Source organism: Lithobates pipiens, unplaced genomic scaffold (genome assembly GCF_037356315.1).
Source record: "Lithobates pipiens isolate NorthernLeopardFrog02 unplaced genomic scaffold, aLitPip1_a1.2 Scaffold_18, whole genome shotgun sequence".
In the NCBI taxonomy this organism is placed as follows: domain Eukaryota; kingdom Metazoa; phylum Chordata; class Amphibia; order Anura; family Ranidae; genus Lithobates; species Lithobates pipiens.
In genome coordinates, this window is record NW_027507758.1 from 638,993,325 (window position 1) to 639,018,279 (window position 24,955).

The 24,955-nt window shown below is 46.8% G+C and overlaps 1 protein-coding gene across 1 annotated transcript in view; it reads left to right on the plus strand.

Annotated features, from left to right (window-relative positions):
• The window catches only part of LOC143989910 (uncharacterized), a 200,022-nt gene extending 175,769 nt beyond the window's left edge, over positions 1-24,253 (plus strand). Inside the window, 2 exon segments of the mRNA XM_077490184.1 lie at positions 22,502-23,498; positions 23,500-24,253. Coding sequence (XP_077346310.1) covers positions 22,502-23,498; positions 23,500-23,529 — 1,027 coding nt within the window. The 3' untranslated portion in view covers positions 23,530-24,253.
• Positions 24,254-24,955: the final 702 nt, after the last annotated feature.

The following is a 24,955-nucleotide window of genomic DNA, read 5'->3' on the forward strand; positions in this document are numbered from 1 at the left end:
TTGAAGAATATTAATATTGTCTAATATTCTATATCTCAGAGGCGTTTCCGAATCAATAGCATTGATAGTCAAACTGACTTAAAAGAAAGTGTGCGTTTATTTGTCACACAGTTGGCATCATAAATACAATGTAAAAAGTATAATAGTTCAGTTCAGTTTAGATAAAAATATATAAAATTGAATAGTTGTCAAGCTGTAATGAGCTTATGGAAGCATGTGTGCTTTAATGGCTGCTGTCTTGCTGTCTTGAGTGTCCTTCAAGAAGAAGCAGGAAATTACGTTCTTAGACTTCTGGCAGAATTCAGCTGTCCCAAGTCATCAGTCTCTGTGTGAATATGTCAGTATCATGTGTGGGTGTCTGAGTGTGAGTGCCCGTGTGAGTGTCTCCCAAGAGCTCTGAAAACATAGGCTTAAATATTACATGCGAACGTCATAACCTCACAAACTTAGTACCTTGTATGGCACAAGATACTCAGAGAGTCATATGGAGCTTGATTGACAAGCTCACATGTAACACTCCATACGTGACATAATGTGCTGTTCATATAATGTCATAACCATACATTTTACATAATATGAACACATATTAGCAACTTTACATTAAGTAACTATATACTAATATGTATTACCATGACTGAGACTACTCTAAACTTATTTTAACAAGATATAATCCACAATGTATCATTGCTTTAGCTACGTAGACACATGTCTATTTTTGTCTTCTCATGACATTCTGTACCAAGATACCATATATGTCATGCTCAAACTGGCTACATTCAGAAACGTATTACTAACTCAGCTTCAGATGAGAATATGTTTCACTGAACACTTGATCAAGGTCATTCACACATACTATTTACTATGATTAATCATAAAACCAAATATGTTTTGCAAGCTTGCCATAAATATATTATAACGCCTATAAGTGCCGAATTATGAATTTGGAATAATATTCTAACACAATTGTTTCAACAACTATAGCTAGCAGAAGAAAAGAAGATCAAAGACTGCATCCTTTATTGCAAGGCCTTGCAGTTTATTATAGTAGGGGGAGCTCCCTAGGGATTGTGTTGTAATTCATTATTGATCCTGCATTTCTATAGCTACTGGGGTGTGCTGGAAGTGGGAAGGTCCCCAGAGTAAGGTGTAGTCCCTCTGAGCACTAGTCCCAATTGGAGCCACATTCTAAGGGGTCATTTAAGACAACTGTACAGGTATAATCTGTTGTGTATACCTACTGTGCTGTTACATTATGTTTATGTGACAGTGCAAATATTGTAGTTACCATTTTACTTTACTCAATACAAGTTCCATTAAATATACGTTTCTGGTTAAGTACTTTGGTGTGGAGTGTTGTTCCTTTTTCCCCAGCAGGTGGAGCCATTGGATACCCAGGTGAAAACAGAGGTATACTGTTATTATATTGTATATTGTGGAGTTGTCACCATTAGCTCCACACCAATATTGCACCAGAGCTGTGTCAAGGGGACTGAGCCAAGTCAGTGGGGGTTCACTAGCAGAGTACAGGCCCAAACAAATTCAGCAGCTCCTTCGAGGATCAGTGCTACACGTGGGGGCTCGTCCGGGATCCTGCCACTCTGCAAGCAAGCCCACCTCCTTGGCACCAGGATGGACCTCGACGCTGCGATTCAGTGGTGCGAAGTAGAAGGAGCCAACCCAGAGTCAAGCGTAGTGATTGAGCTCCCTGGGAAGACCTGGACTGATGGGCAAGTCAGCCAGGTAGTGTAGACATTGTCATTTGACAAGAAAATATGGGTGATCGATGTCAGACCTCGTCATGAGACCTCATGCACCCATGTGCTACTGGAATGTAAGAAGGGGATTCCTGACCGTTTCCGAGGATCCAGTGTGCAGTCAGCCGACTAGACGGAGTTTCATCTAATCCAAACACCCGACAGGTGTCAGACAAGTAGCAGTCAAGTTAAGACCGGTAAGGAAGAAGTCCCATCCACAACACCTTCGGCCATGATTGGGCCAGAATTTTTCACGGCTATGGGAGACTTCATGGCAAAGTGTCAGAGGAATACTCCACTGTGTTCTGGAAGTGGGTACCAGAAGCTCCAGACCTTTTATGGAAAACACCCAGTACCTATTGGGGAAGACAACTTTGAAGAGTGGCTGGACCAGGCCACACAAGCCTTGAATGGAGTATCCCAGAGACCCTCAAGAAGCAGAGGATCACCGAGATTCTAAGGGGCCCCCGCCGCAAAAGCCATCCACAATCTGAAGTTCAGTAAAAAGGATTGCGCAGCTCAAGAATACCTAAATATCCTGCAGGAGGAGTTTGGGATGCTGGAGACAGCCACAGACTTAGTTCACCGATTTGAGCACACTCTCCAACAGCAAGGTGAACGCTTGTATGAGTACCTCAGATGCTTGAATAAGATGTTGCATCAGATCGTATTAAAGAAGGGGGTGCTACCTTCTGCTGTGGATCAAGCTAGAATACAGCAAATACTGAGAGGTGCTTCACGCTCTGATCCAGTTTGGATCCGGCTACAGATTTCAGCTGATACCAGATTCATGAAGTACCCTGAGCTCATTAAATTGATGAGAGAGGAAGAGGCCATGCTGGAGGACAAAGGAAGGAGTCAAAAGTCTGAACCTGTTGTCGGAGTCAGAGTGGCCAGTACAGCAGATAGCGACACAGATTTTGGAGTTCTGCAGGCTCAGATGTCCAAAATGATGGAGATGATGACCAGGTCATTGGATCTTGCGTCTGAGATGGCCGCATTCAAGATGCAAGTAGCCCAGATGGCCAAGATGATGGACCAATTAATGGCAGAAGGTACTGGGTTGTCTGGCTAGAAGCACCCGAATCAAGATGTCTGCCAAAACTGTAGAGGTGTAGGTCACTACCAGCGAGTATGTCCTAGCCCACAAAGGGAGGCAGAAGAGAGGCATGGATCCCAGAGAAGTGACCCAAGGATGGGGAGAAGATCTGAACCTGCAAGAGAACAATTGGAAAATTCAGCAGTTTATACTGCCTCAGTGAGAAGTGCCTGTCAGCCTCCAAAGCGGCGCCAGAAACAGCATTCTCAGCGACAAAAACTGAAGAAAACACAAGTCCAGTCGCACAAACCTACTATTCCAGGTGTTTCCAACAGGCCTCCTACCCAGTTGGTAGGTCCTCTGCCTATAATGCCTGTTCTGGTTGAAGGGATCTACACCAGAGCCATCCTTGATTCAGGTGCCCAAGATGCCCTGCTGACAAGAGACTTTTACAAGAGGTACTTGTCATACCTGCCCTTGAAGCAACTGGAGGACCTAGAGATCCAGGGTATCCAAGCAGTGGACCACCCTTGTGATTGATATCTGTGGGTCAAGTTGTTGTGTGATCCGTGGAGGACCGGGGAGCCCCAGAATTTTGAAACCCTGGCCATTGTTTGCCCCTGGCTGCCAGGATCCTCAAGAAGTTTGTTAATCGTTGGGACCAACACAGATCTGATGAAGTGGCTGTTAGCCCCTGCTGCCTCCAGATGTGACTCTCTACCCTTAAAGCCAGAAGAAGGGTCGGGAGTGTCTTTTTTGCCACATTGGATGGAGAAGTATCCAAAACAGAAGTGGAAGAAACAGACCTGAAAGAGGTAGAAGTAGTCCCACGGAAAGAGAAGGCTAGTGAGCCTACCGTGCCTGAGTCAGTGAATCAGAGGAAACGAAGTCATTTCCAGATTCAAGAGACCAACTTGTGATGTACTGGATGAGAGTTCCACAGAAGTTATTCTCACCCCTCAAGGGTTGTCAAGAGAGCCTGACCTTCTCACCACAGATTTGGAGAAGGATAACCCCATCTCACCCCTTGACACATCTGTACCAGACACTGTAGTGCTAGCTGTGAGTGCACAGGACAGCTCCCCATCACATGACAATTGGTGGAGAGCTCCTCTGTCTGGGTTATGCAACCTCATAGAGGCAAAAATACAGAATAGAGCTAAGATTTTGAATATCTTTGGGGACCAAAGAGTCAAAGTAGGGGGAGTATGTAGCACTGACATTTTTGCCTACTAATGCAATGTTCATACAATGTAAACCTATGGACAATGTAAACAAAAGAAAAGCGACAATTTTGAAAAAAACACAATATTTTTTACTTTTTGCTATGATAAATATCCAATAAAAAAAAAAAAAAAAATTTCCCTCAGTTTAGGCCGATACATATTCTTCTACATATTTTTGGTAAAAAAATTTGCAATAAGCTTATATAGATTGGTTTGCGCAAATGTTATAGCGTCTACAAAATAGGGGATATATTTATGGCATTTTTTTTTTTTACTAGTAATGGTGGCGATCTGCATTTTTTTTCATGACTGCGACATTGTGACGGACATATCGGACACTTTTGACACATTTTTGGGCCCATTCACATTTACACAGCGATCGGTTCTATAAAATTGCACTGATTACTGTGTAAATGTGACTGGCAGGGAAGGGGTTAACACTAGGGGGGCTGCAGGGGTTAATATGTTCCCTATGGGAGTGATTCCAACTGTGGGGGGAGGGGACTCACAAGGGGAGGAGACCGATCGGTGTTCCTCTGTACTGGGATTACACCATCGGGCTCCTCTCCACTGACAGGACGTGGAACTGTGTGTTTACATACACAGATCCACGGTCCTGCTATGTTCCCGGGCAATCGCGGGAGCCCGGCGGACATCGCTGCCGCCTGGCACTCGCACCGGGTCCCGAGCAAAGCCGCCCCTAGGCGGCCGGGAATGGGAGGACGTCATATGACGCCCACCCATAATGGGAGACCTCATCTGTGGGCGTTATATGACTATGGGTGGGTAGGGAAGTGGTTAAATAACTTTTTTTTCCTTTAGAAATGTAATTTTGCGCAGGGACTGTTCTAAACACAGGAAAAATGCGCCACTTTACAGGCATACTATCGACACCCCCTAGGTACGATATTTAACCGCCTGCCGCCCGCCGCCTGTCATTTGACGTCCAGGCGGAGCAGCTCTCATTCTGGGAGGGCATCATATGACTACCTCCCATTTAAACAGGGATTGCGCGCGATTGTGCGCGCGCATCCCTGTTCCTTCGGTGCCACCGAGGGGGGTGAACCGCCATTGGGCATGGCTGTTTACCACATGATCACAGTCATCATGGCCGATCACAGGTGGTACCACCCCACTTTGCACGGCACATGTGCGCGATCGGGAGCTTGCTGCGTGTGCACGTCAGTGGCGGCGTGTTCCCGGGAACACTGCTTGTCACCAACGGTGGTAAACAGCCATTGGCTGAAAATATCACAGCCGATCACTAAATGTAAATAAACTGTGGTAACGAGATGTTCCTGGGTTATCCTCCTCACACACCGATCGTGTGTGAGGAGGAGATTGCAGTAACATCTTGTTACAACTTACAGTGTACACAAATCACACTGATAGCCCCCCCAATAAAGAGGACCTGTTACCACCCATGAAAGTATCTGTCACAGTTCATCTGAGTACCTGTCCCAGTCCATCAGAGTACCCGAGTATCTGTCAAAATCCATCAGAGTACCCGAGTACCTTTCGCAGTCCATCATAGTACCCAAGTACCTGTCACAGTCCATCTGAGTACCCGAGTACCTGTCACAGTCCATATGAGTACCTGTCACAGTCCATCATAGTACCCGAGTACCTATCACAGTCCATCAGAGTACCCGAGTACCTGTCACAGTCCATCTGAGTACCCGAGTACCGGTCACCAGGCCATCAGTGTACCCGAGTACCTGTCACCAGGCCCTCAGAGTACACGAGTACCTGTCACCAGGCCATCAGAGTACCCGAGTACCTGTCACCAGGCCATCAGAGTACCAGAGAACCTGTCACCAGGCCATCAGAGTACCCGAGTACCTGTCACCAGCCCATCAGAGTAACCCAGTACTTGTCACCAGCCCACCCGAGTACCTGTCACCAGCCCACCAGAGTAACCGAGTACCTGACACCGGGCCATCAGAGTAACAGAGTACCTGTCACCAGGCCATCAGAGTACACGAGTACCTGTCACCAGGCCATCAGAGTACCTTGAGTACTTGTCACCAGCCCATCAGAGTACCTGAGTACCTATTTGCAGTCCATGCCTCATAGATTATATGTTGGGGTGTTTTCTTTCCAAAATGGGGTCATTTTGTGGGTAATTCAATTGTCCTGGTGCTCAAGGACCTTCAAAAGTGTGAAAGGTAGGAATGAAATGAGATGTGTAATTTATGCTCCTAGAACGCCTGAAGGTACTACCTTCAATGTTGGTCCTCTGTATGTGAACAGGCTGTGTAAAAGTATCACACATGTGGTATCGCCATACTCGGGAGTAGTAGCAGAATGTATTTTGGGGTGTAATTTTTGCTATATACATGCTATGTGTTGGAGATATATTATAAATTGACAACTTTGTCTAAAAAAAAATGCATTTTCTTTTTTTTTTCCACCCTTTCGAAAATCTTCTGGAAAAAAATGAACCATTCAAAAGACTCATTATGCCTCATAGATTATACGTTGGGGTGTTTGCTTTCCAAAATTGGGTCATTTCATAGGAAATTCCATTTTCCTGATGCTCTAGGGCCTTCAAAAATGTAATAGGCGGTTGAGAAATGAGATGTGTAATTTATGCACCTAGAATGCCTGAAGGTACTACTTCAATGTTGGGCCTCGGTATGTGGTCAGGCTGTGTAAAAGTCTCACACATGTGGTATTACCATACTCGGGAAGAGTAGCAGAATGTATTTTGGGGTGTAATTTGTTGTATGCATATGCTGTGTGTGAGAAATAACCTAATAATATGACAATTTTCTAAAGAAACTAACAAAAAAAATCTTCATTTTGAAAAGGATTGTGGGAAAAAATGACAACTTAAAAAAACTCACCATGCTATTTACTTAATACCTTGGAATCCCTACTCTCTGAAACGGGTCATTTGGGGGGGTATTTGTACTTTCCTGACTTGTTAGTGTCTCAAGAAATTAGATAGGTCTTCAGTACATCAGGTGTGATCAATTTTCAGTGATTGGCACCATAGTTTTTAGATTCTATAAATTTCACAAAGTCCAAATAATATACACTAATTTGGGTTATTTTTACCAAAGATATATAGCAGTATAAATGTTACAAAATGTACGGTCTTTCTTTATTTATAGCACAAAAAATAAAAATAAACACTAGTGATTAAATACCACCAAAAGAAAGCTCTATTTGTGTGAAAAAAAGGACGCAAGTTTCATATGGGTACAGTGTTGCATGACTGAGTAATTGTCATTCAAACTGTAAGAGTGCTGAAAGCTGAAAATTGGTCTGGGCAGGAAGGGGGCAGGGCCACCATCAGGGGGGTACAGCCATCACAAGTGTAAGGGGCCCGAGGAGCCTGAGGGGCCCGCCTGGGCCAGAAGAAGGCAGGAGGGGCGGGTGGAGGGGAGCCGTGCTGTTCATTACCTGTCACAGTCCGTCAGACTACCCGAGTACCTGTCACAGTCCATCAGTAGGGATGAGCTTCGTGTTCGAGTCGAACGTACGTTCGACTCGAACATTGGCTGTTCGTCCGTTCGGCGAAATCCGAACACTTGGTCCGTTCGCGTCAAAATTCGTGTGGCGCGCACGGCCCACAATGCACTGCGATGGCGCAGTGCATTGCTGGCTCATGATTGGCCAAGCATGCACTGTGACCCCGCATGCTTGGCCAATCGCAGCGCCAGCAGCGAGGAGAGCCATGATTGGCCACAGGCATCCTGCCTGTGGCCAATCATAGCTCAGGCTGTGTAGTGCACGCCCACACTATATAAGGCCGCCATTGAGGCGGCCTCGTGTAGTGTGTTGGCATCTGACACAGTACACACCGATCGTTTTTGGCTGATTTCCTATCTTGCTGTTGTGTAGTGGTTATTGTCTGTGCCCTGACTGCAGTATACACCACTATATTCACCTCACCTATATAGCTAGTGATCTATCTTTAATAATAGAGCTTGCAGTCAGTAGTGTTAGGAGATAGTGCGTGCTGTCTGCGTGCTCTGTACCCAGTACATACCGCTATAATCCACCTGCATAGCTGTTCTCTATTTGAGCCCAATTGCCATCTGCAGGAGTTATTGGAAGTTGTGTGTGCCTCCAGCACAGCACAGTATACATCTGTATATACCCATTTATCTCTGCTGTTTTCTGATTATTGTCTGCGTGCCCTGACCGCAGTATACACCACTATATTCACCTCACCTATATAGCTAGTGATCTATCTTTAATAATAGAGCTTGCAGTCAGTAGTGTTAGGAGATAGTGCGTGCTGTCTGCGTGCTCTGTACCCAGTACATACCGCTATAATCCACCTACATAGCTGTTCTCTATTTGAGCCCAATTGCCATCTGCAGGAGTTATTGGAAGTTGTGTGTGCCTCTAGCACAGCACAGTATACATCTGTATATACCCCTTTATCTCTGCTGTTCTATAAAAAAGGCATCTGCAGGAGTTAGTGGGTGTTGTGTGCCTCCAGCACAATATAAACTACCCAACTACTGTTTTACCCAACTCCCTTCAGGCCATTACCATGTCTGGAAGGCCAGCAAGGAGAGGCAGACAGGCGCGAGCCGATAAAAGAGGGCAAGCAGGCTCTGTGTCTAGAGACAACAGTGCTGGTCGTGGACGCGGTGCATTGTCATCAGCACGTGGCCATGGGACATGCTTGTCCTTCTTTTCTGCAGCTGGATATGTTGAACCGCAACATGCCAACGACTTGGTAGAGTGGATGACCAAGCCCTCTTCATCCTCCTCATCCTCTCTCACCCAGTCTCAGGGTAGTAGCAAAGCAGCTGCCAACGCATCGTCTTCCCTCCTCTCAATGTCATCATCAGTGACTCCTTCCCTAGACCCACCACGTCCTCCTGAGGAGTCTCCTGAACTCTTTGAGCACAGTGTTGGGTACATGCTCCAGGAGGATGCCCAGTGTTTGGTGGGCTCTGATGATGACACTCAGCTAGAGGAAGGCAGTAGCGTGAGCGCAGAGAGAGGGGATGCTCAAGAAGGACAGCAATCTGGCAGTCATGTTCCACAAGCTGTAGCATACTGCCAGGTTTGCTACAGCGATGAAGAGGGAGGGGATGATGAGGGCACTGACTCCACGTGGGTGTCTGGAAGGAGAGAGGAGGAGGAGGAGGAGGAGGCACATGTCCAACGAGGCAGGATGCCCTCCGGGGGCCAGCTTAGGGGCAGCACACCGACTGAATCACACCGCAGAGCTCCGCCTGTGCAGAGCGCTGCCTCTGCGCGTTATTCTAAAAGTTCTTTGGTGTGGGCCTTTTTTGAGACGAGTGCATCAGATCGCACCGCTGCTATTTGCAACACATGTCTCAAGCGTATCTCACGTGGCCAAAACATCAGCCGCTTGGGCACCACATGCTTGACCAGACATATGTTGACCTGCCATGCAGCTCGTTGGCAAGCGTACCTCAAAGACCCACACCAAAGAACAAAGCGGACCTCTCCTTGCTCCTCATCAGCTGGCATCTCCAACCCCACTAGACCTTCAGTCCTCTCTGAAACCTGCTCTGAGAGGAATGAAGGTGTAGAATTAGGTGTGTCACAGCCAAGTGCTTCCGGGAACTCTGCTAGTGGTACACCCACGTCCGATTATAGCAGGCAAATGTCCCTGCCCCAGCTGCTGGACCGGCGGAAGAAGTTTACTCCCAGCCATCCACATGCCCAGCGGTTGAATGCTAGCTTGGCTAAATTGCTAGCACTTCAACTGCTGCCTTTTCAGTTGGTAGACTCGGCCCCCTTCCGTGAGTTTGTACAATGTGCGGTTCCTCAGTGGCAGGTCCCCAAACGCCACTTTTTCTCACGGAAGGCGATTCCGGCTCTCTACCGGCATGTGGAAGGCAATGTCCTTGCCTCGCTGGACAGGGCAGTCAGCGGTAAGGTGCATATTACCGCTGACTCATGGTCCAGCAGGCATGGACAGGGACGTTACCTGTCTTTCACGGCCCATTGGGTCACTCTTCTGGCTGCTGGGAAGGATGCAGGACAAGGTTCAGTAGTGTTGGAGGTTGTTCCGCCACCACGCCTCCAAAATGCTACTATTGGTTGTGACACACCTCTCTCCTCCACCCCCTCCTCTTCTTCTTCCTCCATGGCCTCTTCCAGTGCTCTGTCCTCAGAACCAGCGGTGCTCCGTAGGCGTTCCAGGGGCTACGCAAGTACGCAGGCAAAACGATGCCATGCCGTGCTTGCGCTGGTTTGTTTGGGGGACAGGAGCCACACTGGGGCGGATGTTTTGTCAGCTCTGCAGGGGCAGGCCGAGAGGTGGTTGACGCCACGCCAGCTTAAGCCAGGAATGGTGGTTTGCGACAATGGCACCAACCTCCTCTCCGCCCTCCGACAGGGACAACTGACCCATGTGCCCTGTGTAGCTCACGTCCTTAACCTGGTGGTGCAGCGGTTCTTGGGCCAGTACCCCGGCTTACATGATGTCCTGAAGCAGGCCAGGAAAGTCTGTGTGCATTTCCGCCGATCATTTAATGCCTGTGCTCGGCTGGCTGAGCTCCAAAAGGAGTTGAACCTGCCCAAGAACCGCCTTATATGTGACATGCCCACCAGATGGAACTCAACATTGGCCATGCTGCAGCGGCTGCACACGCAGCAGAGGGCCATCAATGAGTACCTGTGCGACTACGGCACCAGGACAGGGTCAGGGGAGCTTGGTTTTTTCTCACCACCCCAGTGGGGCATGATCAGGGATGCATGCACTGTCCTGTCACCGTTTGAGGAGGCCACAAGGATGGTGAGCAGTGACAGTGCATGCATCAGTGACACTGTACCTCTTGTCCACCTCTTGGAGCATACGCTGCGTGGAATAATGGACAGGGCACTTGAGGCAGAACAGAGGCAGGAAGAGGAGGACTTCCTTGCCTCTCAAGGCCCACTTTATCCAGACAGTGTTCCTGCTGTGCCACCCATCACACAGGAAGAGGATGAGGAGGAGGAAGAGGAGGAGGAGGATGATTGTGTCAGCATGGAGGTGGAGGCTGGCACTCAGCATCAGCAGCAGCAGCAGCAGCAGCAGTCTTATAGGGATGATTTACAGTCCCAAGAAACACGTGGACTTGTACGTGGCTGGGAGGAGGTAGCTGCGGATCATGTTGTCCTTAGTGACCCAGAGGACTCCGGACCGAATGCCTCAGCTAACCTACGCTGCATGGCCTCCCTGATCCTGCAAAGCCTGCGGAAGGATCCTCGTATTCTTCGGATCAAGGAGAGGGACCATTACTGGCTGGCCACTCTCCTTGATCCACGGTACAAGGGTAAGGTTACCTTATCTTGCCATCGCAGAGGGAGCAGAGGATGAGACATCTCCGGGAGGCCTTGCAAAAAGCTCTGTGCAACGCGTACCCAGAGACTGGGAGGTTACAAACTCCTGGTCATGGACAACGTGTTGCTGAGGCATCGGTCAGAAGGAGCGGTGGAGAAGGTGGCCATCTGACTGATGCTTTCAGACAATTTTTTAGTCCGCAGCCCCAAGGTATGATTGGTTCCAGCACCCATCGCCAGCGTCTAATTTACATGGTGCAGGAATACCTAGGGGCAAGGTCAGACTTGGACACCTTTCCCACCGAAAATCCTCTGGCTTACTGGGTCTTGAGGATGGATCACTGGCCAGAGCTTGCACAGTATGCAATTGAGCTACTGGCCTGTCCTGCATCCAGCGTTCTTTCGGAACGCACCTTCAGTGCTGCTGGTGGCTTTGTTACCGATCACAGGGTGCGCCTGTCCACCGAATCAGTTGATCGACTGACCTTCATCAAGATGAATCAGTCTTGGATCACCCACAGCTACCAAGCACCTGAAGCTGATGTAACCGAATAATTTTTATTTAAATACCACATCCCTTCAAGACTGCCTATGCTGATGCTGAGTGACTGTCCTGTTATGTTGATTGTCTATCCTCTTCCTCCTCCGCTGATATGTTGGAAGAACATTTTTGGTTCTGGGTGATGCCAGCAGCCCAATTTTTCTGCCCCTGTTTAACAGGGGCGTTTAATTACAATTTTTGATGCAATGCTTTGCAGCAGGGCTAATTCCTGCAATAAAACTAGAGTATATGGCAGAGGTTGCAGTGTGGTGGCACCAGCACCAGTGCCTAAGGCCCAATTTTTCTGCCCCTGTTTAACAGGGGCGTTTAAGTACAATTTTTGATGCAATGCTTTGCAGCAGGGCTAATTCCAGCAAAAAAACTAGAGTATATGGAAGAGGTTGCAGTGTGGTTGCACCAGCAGCAGTGCCTAAGGCCAAATTTTTCTGCCCCTGTTTAACAGGGACATGTAATTACAATTCTTGATATAATATTTCACAGGAGGGCCCCTTCCTGTGCCCACCCAGAGTAACGGTGAGGACTTATAGTGTTGTGGCACCAGCACCACAACCACCAAAGGTCATTTTTTCTACCACTGTTCAACAATGGCATGTAATTACAATTCTTGATATAATCGTTCACAGCAGGGCGCTCCAGCGCCCACCAAGAGTCACTTTGAGGGCTTACAATGTTGTGGCAAAACCAACACCTTGTTCCACCATTTCTGCAGAGCATATAGGGCAGGCCCCTACTTTCAAACATCCAACTTACAAACATCTCCTACTTGCAAACGCAAGGAGACAGCAGCAAGTGAGATGAAAAAAGATGGACGACAAAACAAATTATACAGGGGTGATAACCCTTCCCTATGTTTTCCAAAAAGCTTAGAAATATTTTTTTTGACTGGAGCTACACTTTAAAAATTTACCAGTTGAAAATTACAAACAGATTCAACTTAACACAACAAACCTACACAGTCCCTGTCTTGTTTACACCGCCTGTATACTGCTGTTCTGAGTATATAGGGCCTGGGGGCCACACGCATTTCCTTTTTTTAATATGGGTACAGGGTTCCCCTTAATATGCGTACAAGACCCAAATAGGCTGGTAATGGGCACGGAGGGCTACCCATGCCATTTTTCTGAATGATTTTCAACCATATTGCAGGAACCAGATATAACATTAAAACCGCAAGCAGTTTTAAATGGTGTTATTTCCGTTTAATGTCATTTTGTGCAGGGACTGTTCTAAACACGGGAAACACATGGCACTTCACAGGCATACTACAGACACCCCCCAGGCACCATATTTAAAGGAATATTTCACTTTTTTTTTCACTTTAATCGTCATTAAAATCAGTGCTCCCGCCAAAACGGCCGTTTTTAAAACTTTTTTTTGCATTGACCCATGTCCCCTGAGGCAGGAGTCAGGTCCCCAAACCCTTTTTAGGACAGTATCTTGCATATTAGCCGTTAAAATTAGCACTTTCCATTTCGAACATTCGAGTCCCATAGACTTCAATGGGGTTCTAACCTCCATCTAAAATTGTCCCACCCCTTCCTTCTCAAATGGCTATTTGGGGCCCCTGGTGGCTGAGCGGGGTCCCTGGTGGCTGTGCGGGGTCCCTGGTGGCTATGCGGGGTCCCTGGTGGTTGTGTTGGGTCCCTGGTGGTTGCGCGGGGTCCCTGGTGACCGTTTGAGGTCCCTGGTGGCTGTGCGGGATCCTGGGTGGTTGTGCAGGGTCCCGGGTGGTTGTGTGGGGTCCCTGGTAGCTGTGCGGGGTCCCAAGTGGTTGTGTAGGGTCCAGGGTGTCTGTGCGGGGTCCCAGGTGGATGTGCGGGGTCCTTGGTGGCTGTGCAGGGTCCCTGGTGGCTGTGCGAGGTCCCTGGTGGTTGTGCAGGGTCCTGGGTCCCTGGTGGGTGTGTGAGGTCCCTGGTGGCTGTGCAAGGTCCTGAGTGGTTGTATAGGGTCCCTGGTGGTTTTAGGGTTGCCAGCTCATCCCTTTAAAACCGAACACATATTAATTGCACAGTTTCTGTGGCTGATTAAGGTGGTAATTAAACTCACTTGGTGCCTTATCTGCATGAAATTAGCCTCAGAACCCGTGTATTTCATATGTATTCGGGTTTAAAGGGATGAGGTGACAACTCTAGGTGGTTGTGTGAAGTCCCTGGTGGCTGTGTGAGGTCCCTGGTGGCTGTGCAGGGTCCTGGGTGGTTGTGTAGGGTCCCTGGTGGTTGTGCAGGGTCCCTGGTGGTTGTGCAGGGTCCCTGGTGGTTGTGTGGGGTCCCTGGTGGTTGTGCGGGGTCCCTCGTGGTTGTGCGGGGTCCCTCGTGGTTGTGCGGGGTCCCTGGTGGTTGTGCGGGGTCCCTGGTGGTTGTGCGAGGTCCCTGGTGGCTGTGCGAGGTCCCTGATGGCTGTGCGGGTTCCTGGGTGGTTGTGCAGGGTCCCGGGTCACTGGTGGGTGTGCGAGGTCCCTGGTGGCTGCGCGGGGTCCTGGGTGGTTGTGTAGGGTCCCTGGTGGTTGTAGGGTTGCCAGCTCATCCCTTTAAAACCGAACACATATTAATTGCACAGTTTCTGTGGCTGATTAAGGTGGTAATTAAACTCACTTGGTGCCTTATCTGCATGAAATTAGCCTCAGAACCCATGTAATTCATATGTGTTCGGGTTTAAAGGGATGAGGTGGCAACTCTAGGTGGTTGTGTGAAGTCCCTGGTGGCTGTGCGAGGTCCATGGTGGTTGTACAGGGTCCCGGGTCCCTGGTGGGTGTGCGAGGTCCCTTGCTCGGCCTAGGCCAAAACACAGCACTGTGTGTATGTGAGGGGCTGATATATACAGGTGTGTGTGTGTGTGTGTGTGTGTGTGGGGGGGGTGACATACATACAGGTGTGTGGGGGGGGGGCTGACATATATACAGGTGTGTGTGGGGGGGTGTGTGTGTGTGGGGGTGATGACATATATACAGGTGTGTGTGTGGGGGGGGGGTGACATATATACAGGTGTGTGTGTGGGGGGGGATGACATATATAGAGGTGTGTGTGTGTGTGAGGGGGGGGATAACATATGTACAGGATTGAGGGGGGGGGGGGGGGCTGAGTGCATACAGGTAAAGTGGCCAGGGTGCGGATTTGGTAGGATGGTCCGTGGTCAGGCTCAGGGAGAACATGCAAACTCCAGGCAGGTAGTGTCGTGGTTGGGATGCGAACCAGCGACCCTTCTTACTGCTAGGTAAGAGTGCTAACCACTACAACACTGCGCCGTTAATAAGGGACAAGTAGATTGGGACCCTGATTTAGTCCCTTGGACAAGTAGTCCACACCCCTGAGACTGTTTCTTACATGATGGAGATCAGCCATGGAGTATATCTGAGGTGTATATCAGGGTGTGCTTCTTCCCCACATGAGAGCCCTGATGTCCAGCAACATTCATACACAGTATCTCACAAAAGTGAGTACACCCCAGGGGCAGACTGACCATTCGGACACTCGGGCACTGCCCGAGGGCCCCAGGCCACTAGGGGGCCCCACCAGGGTTTCCAGCCTCAGTAAAACCAGGGACAGTATGCAAAAATCTGTGTTTTTTTTTTTACATCTGTCTCTGAAATGTCCCTTACCGACATCCTTTTGGTCTAAAAAGCCAGAGATTATAGCTGCCCCACCTCTCCAGTACCTTCTCAGTCAACATAAACATGTATACTGTGTGTACATGTATGTGTATACTGTGTGATTTTATACTGTGTGTGTGTTTCTGTATACTGTGTGGCCCCATAATCTCCTGTTGCCCGGGGGCCCCATGAGTTGTCAGTCCGCCCCTGGTACACCCCTCACATTTTTATAAATCTTTTCTTCTATCTTTTCATGTGACAACACTGAAGAAATTACACTTGTCTACAATGTAAAGTAGTGAGTGTACAGCTTGTATAACAGTGTAAATTTGCTGCCCCCTCAAAATAACTCAACACACAGCCATCAATGTCTAACCCGCCGGCAACAAAAGTGAGTACACCCCTAAGTGAAAATGTCCAAATTGGGCCCAATTAGCCATTTTTACTCCCCGGTGTGTCATGTGACTCGTTAGTGTTACAAGGTCTCAGGTGTGAATGAGGAGCAGGTGTGTTAAATTTGGTGTTATCGCTCTCACTCTCTCATACTGGTCACTAGAAGTTCAATATGGCACCTCATGGCAAATAACTCTCTGAGGATCTGAAAAAAAAAAACTGTTGCTCTACATAAAGATGGCCTAGGTCAGTGATGGTGAACCTTGGCACCCCAGATGTTTTGGAACTACATTTCCCATGATGCTATTGCATTCTGCATTGTAGCATCATGGGAAATGTCGTTCCAAAACATCTGGGGTGCCAAGGTTCGTCATCACTGGCCTAGTCTATAAGAAGATTGCCAAGACCCTGAAACTGAGCTGCAGCACAGTGGCCAAGACCATACAGCGGTTTAACAGGACAGGTTCCACTCAGAACAGGCCTCCCCATGGTCGACCAAAGAAGTTGAGTGCATGTGCTCAGCGTCATATCCAGAGGTTGTCTTTGGGAAATAGATATATGAGTTCTGCCAGCATTGCTGCAGAGGTTGAAGGGTGGGGGGGTCAAGCCTGTCAGTGCTCAGACCATACGCCACAAAATGCATCAAATTGGTCTGCATGGCTGTCGTCCCAGAAGGAAGCCTCTTCTGAAAAATGATGCACAAGAAAGGGGGTTCAACTAATCCCCCTGAAGGGGTTAATCTACATTTTGCCTCCTCTGCTTCCAGTTCCTGCATTGTCTTCTTGCTACGTCCTATCAAATGGAACTTCCTGTCTGTATTCCATAGAGACTTCCTGTCTGGGGAGAAATTAGATCACCACCTTGTGGAACTCAGAGGAACTGCAGCCCAGCGAAACATCTTGTAGCGTTAACACGGCCTTGTGCTGTGTGTATGTACTGTATATCCTTCCCCTTTCTCTCCTCCCTGAGTGTGTATGAAGAGGAGGAGCTCTGAGTGTGTATGAAGAGGCGGAGCTCTGAGTGTGTATGAAGAGGCAGAGCTCTGAGTGCGTGTGAAGAGGCGGAGCTCTGAGTGCGTATGAAGAGGCGGAGCTCTGAGTGCGTATGAAGAGGCGGAGCTCTGAGTGTGTATGAAGAGGCAGGGCTCTGAGTGTGTATGAAGAGGTGGAGCCCTGAGTGTGTATGAAGAGGTCGGAGCTCTGTGTATGAAGAGGTGGAGCTCCTGCTGGATCATCGGTCGGAGGAGGAGGAGTGTAGGAGGGAGATGACAGAAAGCGCAGCAGACTTGCAGGAGTGAGCGAGGAGGATCCGGTTCCTTTGCCATCGGAGGTGAGGAGAGTGTGAAGGATGTTGGTGACTCTGGTAGATGAAAAGCTGGGAGTCATATTGCTCTGGTGAGTGGGGAAGCATCACTAAGGGGGCGCCCTCACCATCACGTGTGTAAGAGGGGGAAGAAGGCGTGGCTACACTACAGCTGCCACAGTTTGGAGCACCGAGAACTTTACACCTTATCAACTTTTCACTGATTTTTGGGTTTGTTTTGGGCAAAATAATTTTGTTGAAGTAGATGCAAAGTGGAAGCAGTAGACTTGCAGAGAACACTATATTGAGCACAAAATATTGTATGTTTGCATGAATTTGCACAGATTTTAGTTTATTTATTATAGCAGCAGATATTATAATATTAAAGAAGTAGGTGTAAAGTGGAAGCAGTGGATCTGCAGGGAACAGCATCTGGAGCACAAAGCACTTTATGTTGTATATGAATTTGCACATGGATCAGTTTACTTCATTTATTGATAAACACCATAAGATCAGTGAAGTAGGTGTAAAGTGGAAGCAGTAGATCTGCAGAGAATATTATTTGAGCCCCTAGCACTTTATATATGAATGTCTCCACATATTGTAGTGTATTTGTGATGATTTATGTGCACACACAATAGGACAGCGCTGTGACACATAATGCTCTTCTAGTTGATAAAGGGAACACTTACCTTTGTTACAGCAGCAGTCCGGTATAAGTTATTTCTGTAGGTATTTGAGTTGTTACACATAGCGCGGGTTTTATTCTATTTATATTGGTGACATAATTGCCCAAATCTGGGGATCAGGAGCCATTTCCACCCTTTACTCTCGGCTGGGGCTCTTTGTATCCATATAACAGATGTTCTACATGACTAAATCTGACATCAATTTTACTGCAAAATCAAAGGGGCCAAAATGTCTCCCCCCCGAGCAGTAATATATTTCTATCCCCCTTGGTGGGAGTGGAGATGACCCATCTATAAGGATATACAGTACATACACACACAGCACAAGGCCGTGTTCACACTATGAGATGTTTCTTGTGACTGCAGTTCCTCTAAACGCCACAAGATGGTGATCTTCACTACCCAGACAAGGAGACTCTATGGAATGCAGACAGGAAGTGATGTCATGCAAAGACAGGAAATTCCACATGGAATTAATTGGAGAGAAGACACTGCTGGATCTGGCGGCAGAGGAGGTAATATGTAGATTAACCCCTTCAGGGGGATCAGTTGATGATGAATATAACTTCCTTCCAAATCTGGCCATACATGGTTCAGTTTTATCGTTCATCCAGCGGGATGAGAGGAAAAAACAGAAGTGATTCCCCCATCCACACATTGGAGGGGGATGGGGGAATCCTCCCCGCTGCACTATTGTATTCTGACAATGGGGGGCGCTCCTCCGCTCTCAGAATACACAGATCAGTGATGAAGCATTTGGCTGCAGCCGCTGATGGAGTGACTTTTATCCGGCAGTGACCACACATGGATGGAAATGTGACCGATCCCTGCTGAACCAGCTGAATTTCCATGTCTCTATGGTCACCATAAGTGACTTCCTCCCCTCCCCCCTCATCTCCTTCATTATGTAAGTCATGCTGAGATCATCTCCCATTGGCTGAGCAATATTCTCATTGGTCTCTGAGCTCCTTCTTGCTATTCCTCGTCCTGCCTGTTGTTTCCTTGGATTGATTTTCTGTGTAGTGACCCCGGCTTCATCTCTTGGATGCGCTCGTCTGTTGCTTGTCCTGACCTTTATCCTGATTCCTGGATCTCCTCCTCATCTCTCCTCCATATCCTCTTACACAGCTTTTCTCCACACCTGCAGTGATCCTGGGGGGTGGAAACTTGGCACCAGAACTCAGCAAAATCCATCCCCACCATTAGGAGCTCTGGAGAAAATTGTCTGCTATTTACACTCCGTTCCTCCGCACGTCACCTGATCACATGAGAGCTTACTTTCACACATTCCTGACACATTTCTGTATGGTAAAGGTCAAAGTTCACTCTTCAGTTTAGGAGAGGAAGGACGCACCCAGGAACAATGATTTGGTTTGTACAGGAGCCTCATATAGAGGGCCCCTCAAATCTCCCCATCCAAATGTCCCTCCATCCTGAGTCTATATGTCCTATGACATCACACTGACCTCACAGCTCCTCCCATGTCCCTCCACCCAGAGTCTATATGTCCTATGACATCACACTGACCTCACAGCTCCTCCTACAAATGTCACTCAATTTACTTTTTTTTCTGATACTCTTAGGATGTGGGCGGACCCTTTGCATCCTCACTAGCAAAGTGGGACTGTTGGTCCTTCTCTGTATGTAATGACATCAGAATGTCAGCAACATGTTTTTAACCTGCATAGTGTGGGGGTCCTGTGTGGGTAAATTATACATCAGACTGAAGTGGGGCTTTAATAAAATGGAAACCTGAATGATGAGGTGAGGAGAATTCTGGGAATATCATTTGATTTTACTGTTTGTGTTCAGATCTAGAGTTTTCCTCCTGTGAAGTCTGGAGATCATATGACCATCACATTGCCTCCACCTCCCTCCCTGATAGAATAGAGAAATACAAAGAAGATTCTAGAAGTCACCAGAGAGATGATGGAGGAGAGGTGAGGAGGATTCTGGGAATTCTGGGACATTATCCAGTAACAGACAAGGGATGTGTCTGGATGGTGACTGTATCATTGTGTGTGTCAGGTTCCTATAAGGTGTCAGGATGTCACTGTCTATTTATCCATGGAGGAGTGGGAGTATTTAGAAGGACACAAGGATCTCTACAAGGACATCATGATGGACAATCAGCCGCCCCTCACATCACCGGGTAAGAGGAGACTTTATTGTAAAGGAGAGAGCAGTACGGAGGCTCCACCTAGATCCCCCATCATCTGATAAACACATAGAAACAATGTATTCAGTCAGTGTGTGTGTTTCCTACAGATGGATCCAGTAATGGGAACCCACCAGAGAGATGTCCCCGTCCTCTGTATTCCCGGGATTCCACACAGGAAGATCACACCATCCCCCACCATCATCAGGTAGATGAGGAACAATCACTGATAGTATCATTAGGATCTGTACATTATCTGCATTGTTACCATTGATGTCATTTTTATTATATATTCAGAGTGAAAACCTGAGAGATCCTAAAGTTGAAGTTAAAGAAGAGATAAAAGAGGAGAATGAGGTGATGGAGGAGTCTCTAAAAGAACACAAAGATCTGTACCAGGACACAATGGTGGAGTCATCCAGCTACAGAAACCCACCAGAGAGATGTCCCCGTCCTCTGTATTCCTGGGATTCCACACAGGAAGATCACACCATCCCCCACCATCATCAGGTAGATGAGTGACAATTATTGGTAGTTCTGATTTATACACAGCATGATTGTTACAATGAATGTTTTATTATATATTCAGAGTGGAAACTTCGGGGATAATAATACGAATGTTAAAGAAGAGTATAAAGAGGAGGATAAGGAGTATGGAGTGATGGAGGAGTTTCCAGGAGGACATAAGGATATGATGGAGCCACCAAATACCAGGAACCCACCAGAGAGATGTCCCCGTCCTCTGTATTCCCGGGATTCCACACAGGAAGGTCACACCATCCCCCACTGTTACAAGGTTGGTGGGATGGAGATTATCAAACAAAGACTCATTTAGACAATGTGTGGATTTTTTTATGTGATGTCACAATAATAACGATTATATTTTACAGATGATATTCTCTCTCATTTTCTTTATTTAGCACGGAAATCCAATCGATATAGAATTTGAGGTTAAATCTGAAGAACAAGAGATGTATGTGAAGGAAGAGGACACTCCTACAGAGATCAGCACAGGTGGGTCATTAACACTAAATACATTCCTCCGCCCATACTGCTCACTGATTGGTCCAGAGTAGGGCGGGGGCTGGGTGATAATCCTCTTTCTCTGTGCTGCAGACACAATTTATGTATCTAGACTGGATTTATGGAGATTCAGGGGATCAGCTGGCAGCAAAATGTTCATTTTCACCATAGACGTTAATGGGAGTCTAGTAAGATGTCTGACAGAACAATCCCCCCAGGATTACTTGCTCTGTTGTCTGCTGGCTGTGCCGGGTGGAGGGATATGTCTGTATAGTCTCAGACCCAAGTCACTGAGTGCAGTCTCAAGAGATGGGAGGCAGCGGTGTGGGACCTCTGCAACTTGTCTCATGTAATCATTTCATCTTCCACTGATTACTGAATATCAATATTATGAGTACTGACCCTTACACTGTATACTTTATATTCTACATTACATACTCCTGACCCCTGCACTATATACTCTATATCAGTGGTCATCAACCCTGTCCTCAGGGCCCACCAACAGGCCAGGTTTGCAAGATAACTGAAATACATCACAGGTGATATAATTTGCTGCTCAGTGATTGCAGTATTCTAGTCTGCATCTCCACCAAGGTAATACATAAAACCTGGCCTGTTAGTGGGCCCTGAGGACAGGGTTGATGACCACTGCTCTATATTGTACATTAAATACCCTTGGCCCCCCTGTATTATATACTCTATATTGAACATTACATCATCTTGAACCGTACAATCCTAACCTTTGTATCCTATATAATAATTTGTACATTGCATAAGACTCTTTTACACCCATTTCCTACCAGCTGGACATTTTATATCTGATGATGTGATTGGAGCACAGACTTTTCCATGGTGATAATCATGTGATAACATCCTCAGACTTTGGAACCTTAAAGAGAAAGTGATAATGAGGGAGGAGTCAATAACCCAATGATGGGGTCTTCAGGATCAGTCCAGTCTTAATCTTGGTTGTTCTCCCCCCCTCCGACATGTGTTGGGAAGATGGCAATGAGTGATAGAGGGGGAGGGGACACTCGTCCTATAATCCCCTCATCACTGTCACTCCTATAAAAGACAGTTCTCGTTGTTTCCTCACTCTCTGACTAAGGTCCATGAATAAAGAAATGATCTGGTAGGAGATCAGAGGACCCATTTACTAGTTACCTTGAGGGGGAAATTGTAAGATCCTCAGAGACAAAGCTGCCTGATGTGGGCGGAGTCCTGGTTTAGGGGAACCAATCAGCTCATGTCTAGTAATAATCTTTGTATTTCTATTTTAGTAGATGGACGGGAGATGAGGAAAACCTCAGAGGATTGTCTCACTTTGTCTCCAGACTGTAAAGTAGAAGATGAGGACATCACACAGTATAGTCCAGGAGAAAACCCGACTACCTCAAATGTCCATCCGGCACCACACAGTGTAGATGGACCATCGTATTCCTCTTATCCTGAGGAACCTCAGACTGTGAGGGACGGGGCCGTCCTTCCAACAGAGAAGAGCTTTTCCTGTACTGAGTGCGGGAAGTGTTTCCATTTTAAATCCAAACTTAATGTGCATAAAAGATCTCACACTGGAGAGAAGCCGTATTCCTGTCCTGAGTGCGGAAAATGTTTTTCACAGAAGTCCAATCTTTACAAACATCAGAAGTCTCACACAGGGAAGAAGCCGTATTCCTGTCCTGAGTGTGGGAAATGTTTTTTAGGGAAGTCTAATCTTTACATACACCAGAGATCTCACACGGGGGAAAAGCCATATTCCTGTTCTGAGTGTGGGAAATTATTTTCAGACATGTCCAATCTTTATCATCACAAGAGAATGCACATGGGAGAGAAGCCGTATTCCTGTTCTGAGTGTGGAAAATGTTTTGTAGAAAAATCAAAACTTGTCAGACATCAGAGGTCCCATGCTGTTGAAAAGCCATATTCTTGTCCTGAGTGTGGGAAATGTTTTTCAGAGAAATCCAATCTTTGCAAACATCAAAGATCTCACACGGGTGAAAAGCCGTATTCCTGTCCTGAGTGCAGGAAATGCTTTTCAGAAAAGTCCAGTCTTGATAAACATCAGAGATTGCACACAGGAGAGAAGCCATATATCTGTTCTGAGTGCAACAAATGTTTTTCAGTGAAGTCCAATCTTTACTCACATCAGAGATCTCACACGGGTCAAAAGGCATATTGCTGTCCTGAGTGCGGGAAAAGTTTTTCACGTAAGTCCAATCTCGACACACATCAGAGATCTCACACGGGGGAGAAGCCGTATTCCTGTCCTGAGTGCGGGAAATGTTTTTCAGTGAAGTCACATCTTGATACACATCAGAGATTGCACACGAGAGAGAAGCCATTTTCCTGTTCTGAGTGTGGAAAATGTTTTTCAGTGAAGTCCAATCTTAACGCACATCAGAGATCTCACAGAGGGGAGAAGCCGTATTCCTGTCCTGAGTGCGGGAAATGTTTTTCAGTGAAGTCCAATCTTTCCAGACATCAGAAATCTCACACGGGGGGAGAAGCCGTATTCCTGTCCTGAATGAGGGAATTGTTCCTCACTGAAGTCCTGTCTTCCTGTACATCAGGGATCCCACACAACCCTCAAGGTGTATTAGTGCCTTGAATGTGGGAAATGTCTGACTTTCCGACGGAAAATGTGTGATCGGATCTTGTTGTCGGAAAATCCGATCGTGTGTGGGCTCCATCTGACTTTTTCCGTCGGAATTTCCGACACACAAAGTTTGAGAGCAGGATGTAAAATTTTCCGAAACAAAATCCTATCGTTTAAATTCCGATCGTGTGTAGACATTTCCGAAAGACAAAGTGCCACGCATGCTCAGAATAAATTACGAGATGAAAGCTATTGGCTACTGCCCCCTTTATAGTCCCGTTGTACATGTTCTACGTCACTGCATTCTGGATGATCGGATTTTCCAAAAACTTTGTGCGACCGTGTGTATGCAAGACAAGTTTGGGCCAAAATCCGTCGGGAAAAAATCCAACAGATTTTGTCATCAGAATGTCCAACCGTGTGTACAGGGCATAACTCTAGTGGTTATGTTATTATGGGAGAAATACTTACTAAGAATTACTGAAATTGTCCTAAACAAAAATCACAGGAGAATAATTTGTTATATTTACCCTCAGAAGCAATAGTTACATAGTAGGTGAGGTCGAAAAAAGACATCAAGTCCAACCTATGTGTGTGATTATATGTCAGTATTACATTGTATATCCCTGTATGTTGAATAAAAAAATAGAGTGGAATGCTGTAAATGGATTGCCTTAGGATGCCTGACAACCAATGAGTGGTGTTGCCTTCCCAAAATGGCGTCTAGCTATGTTGGAGCTGTGTGTCCTGGCTTCAGTGAAGTGTGTCAGATGACGAGTCTCCCTCTTGATGATGAGGTGTGATCCGATGTATCTATCTGTAGATGATGGGCATCTCATCCCCCCCCTTTTCACCTGACTTGCTATTTTTATCCAGTGAAGACAATACCCTCATAAAAGCCTCCAGAAGGTGTAACCTTTTTTCTGTTTGGTGGACCAGGTTACTATTCAATTATGTGTTTATGCAAGCATTGGCTCCCTTAGCCACAGGGTGGCACTCTGACACTAGAAATACTTCATACTCAGATTGAATTCCCTACAACACCTCATCCTTATATTAACTCATCTTTTATTTGATAAATTAATCATTTTTTTTATAATGGATTCAACTATGTTAGTTGGCCTGAAAACATAAAATGCCTTTGAGGGTCTGTAAGCTTTCTAATTTGTGGTAGCATCATTTAAATGGAAACATTTTAACTAGAGAGAGGAGGAGTTTTATACATTTCAGTCCATAATTACAATATTGATGATACACATACACAAAAGAAAAAAAATACTTTGAATATGTAGCACCCTCTAGTGTGAAGAAAATGTATTTGTCTAATAGTAGCTGTGTGAGTTTGGTATTTGGTTGGG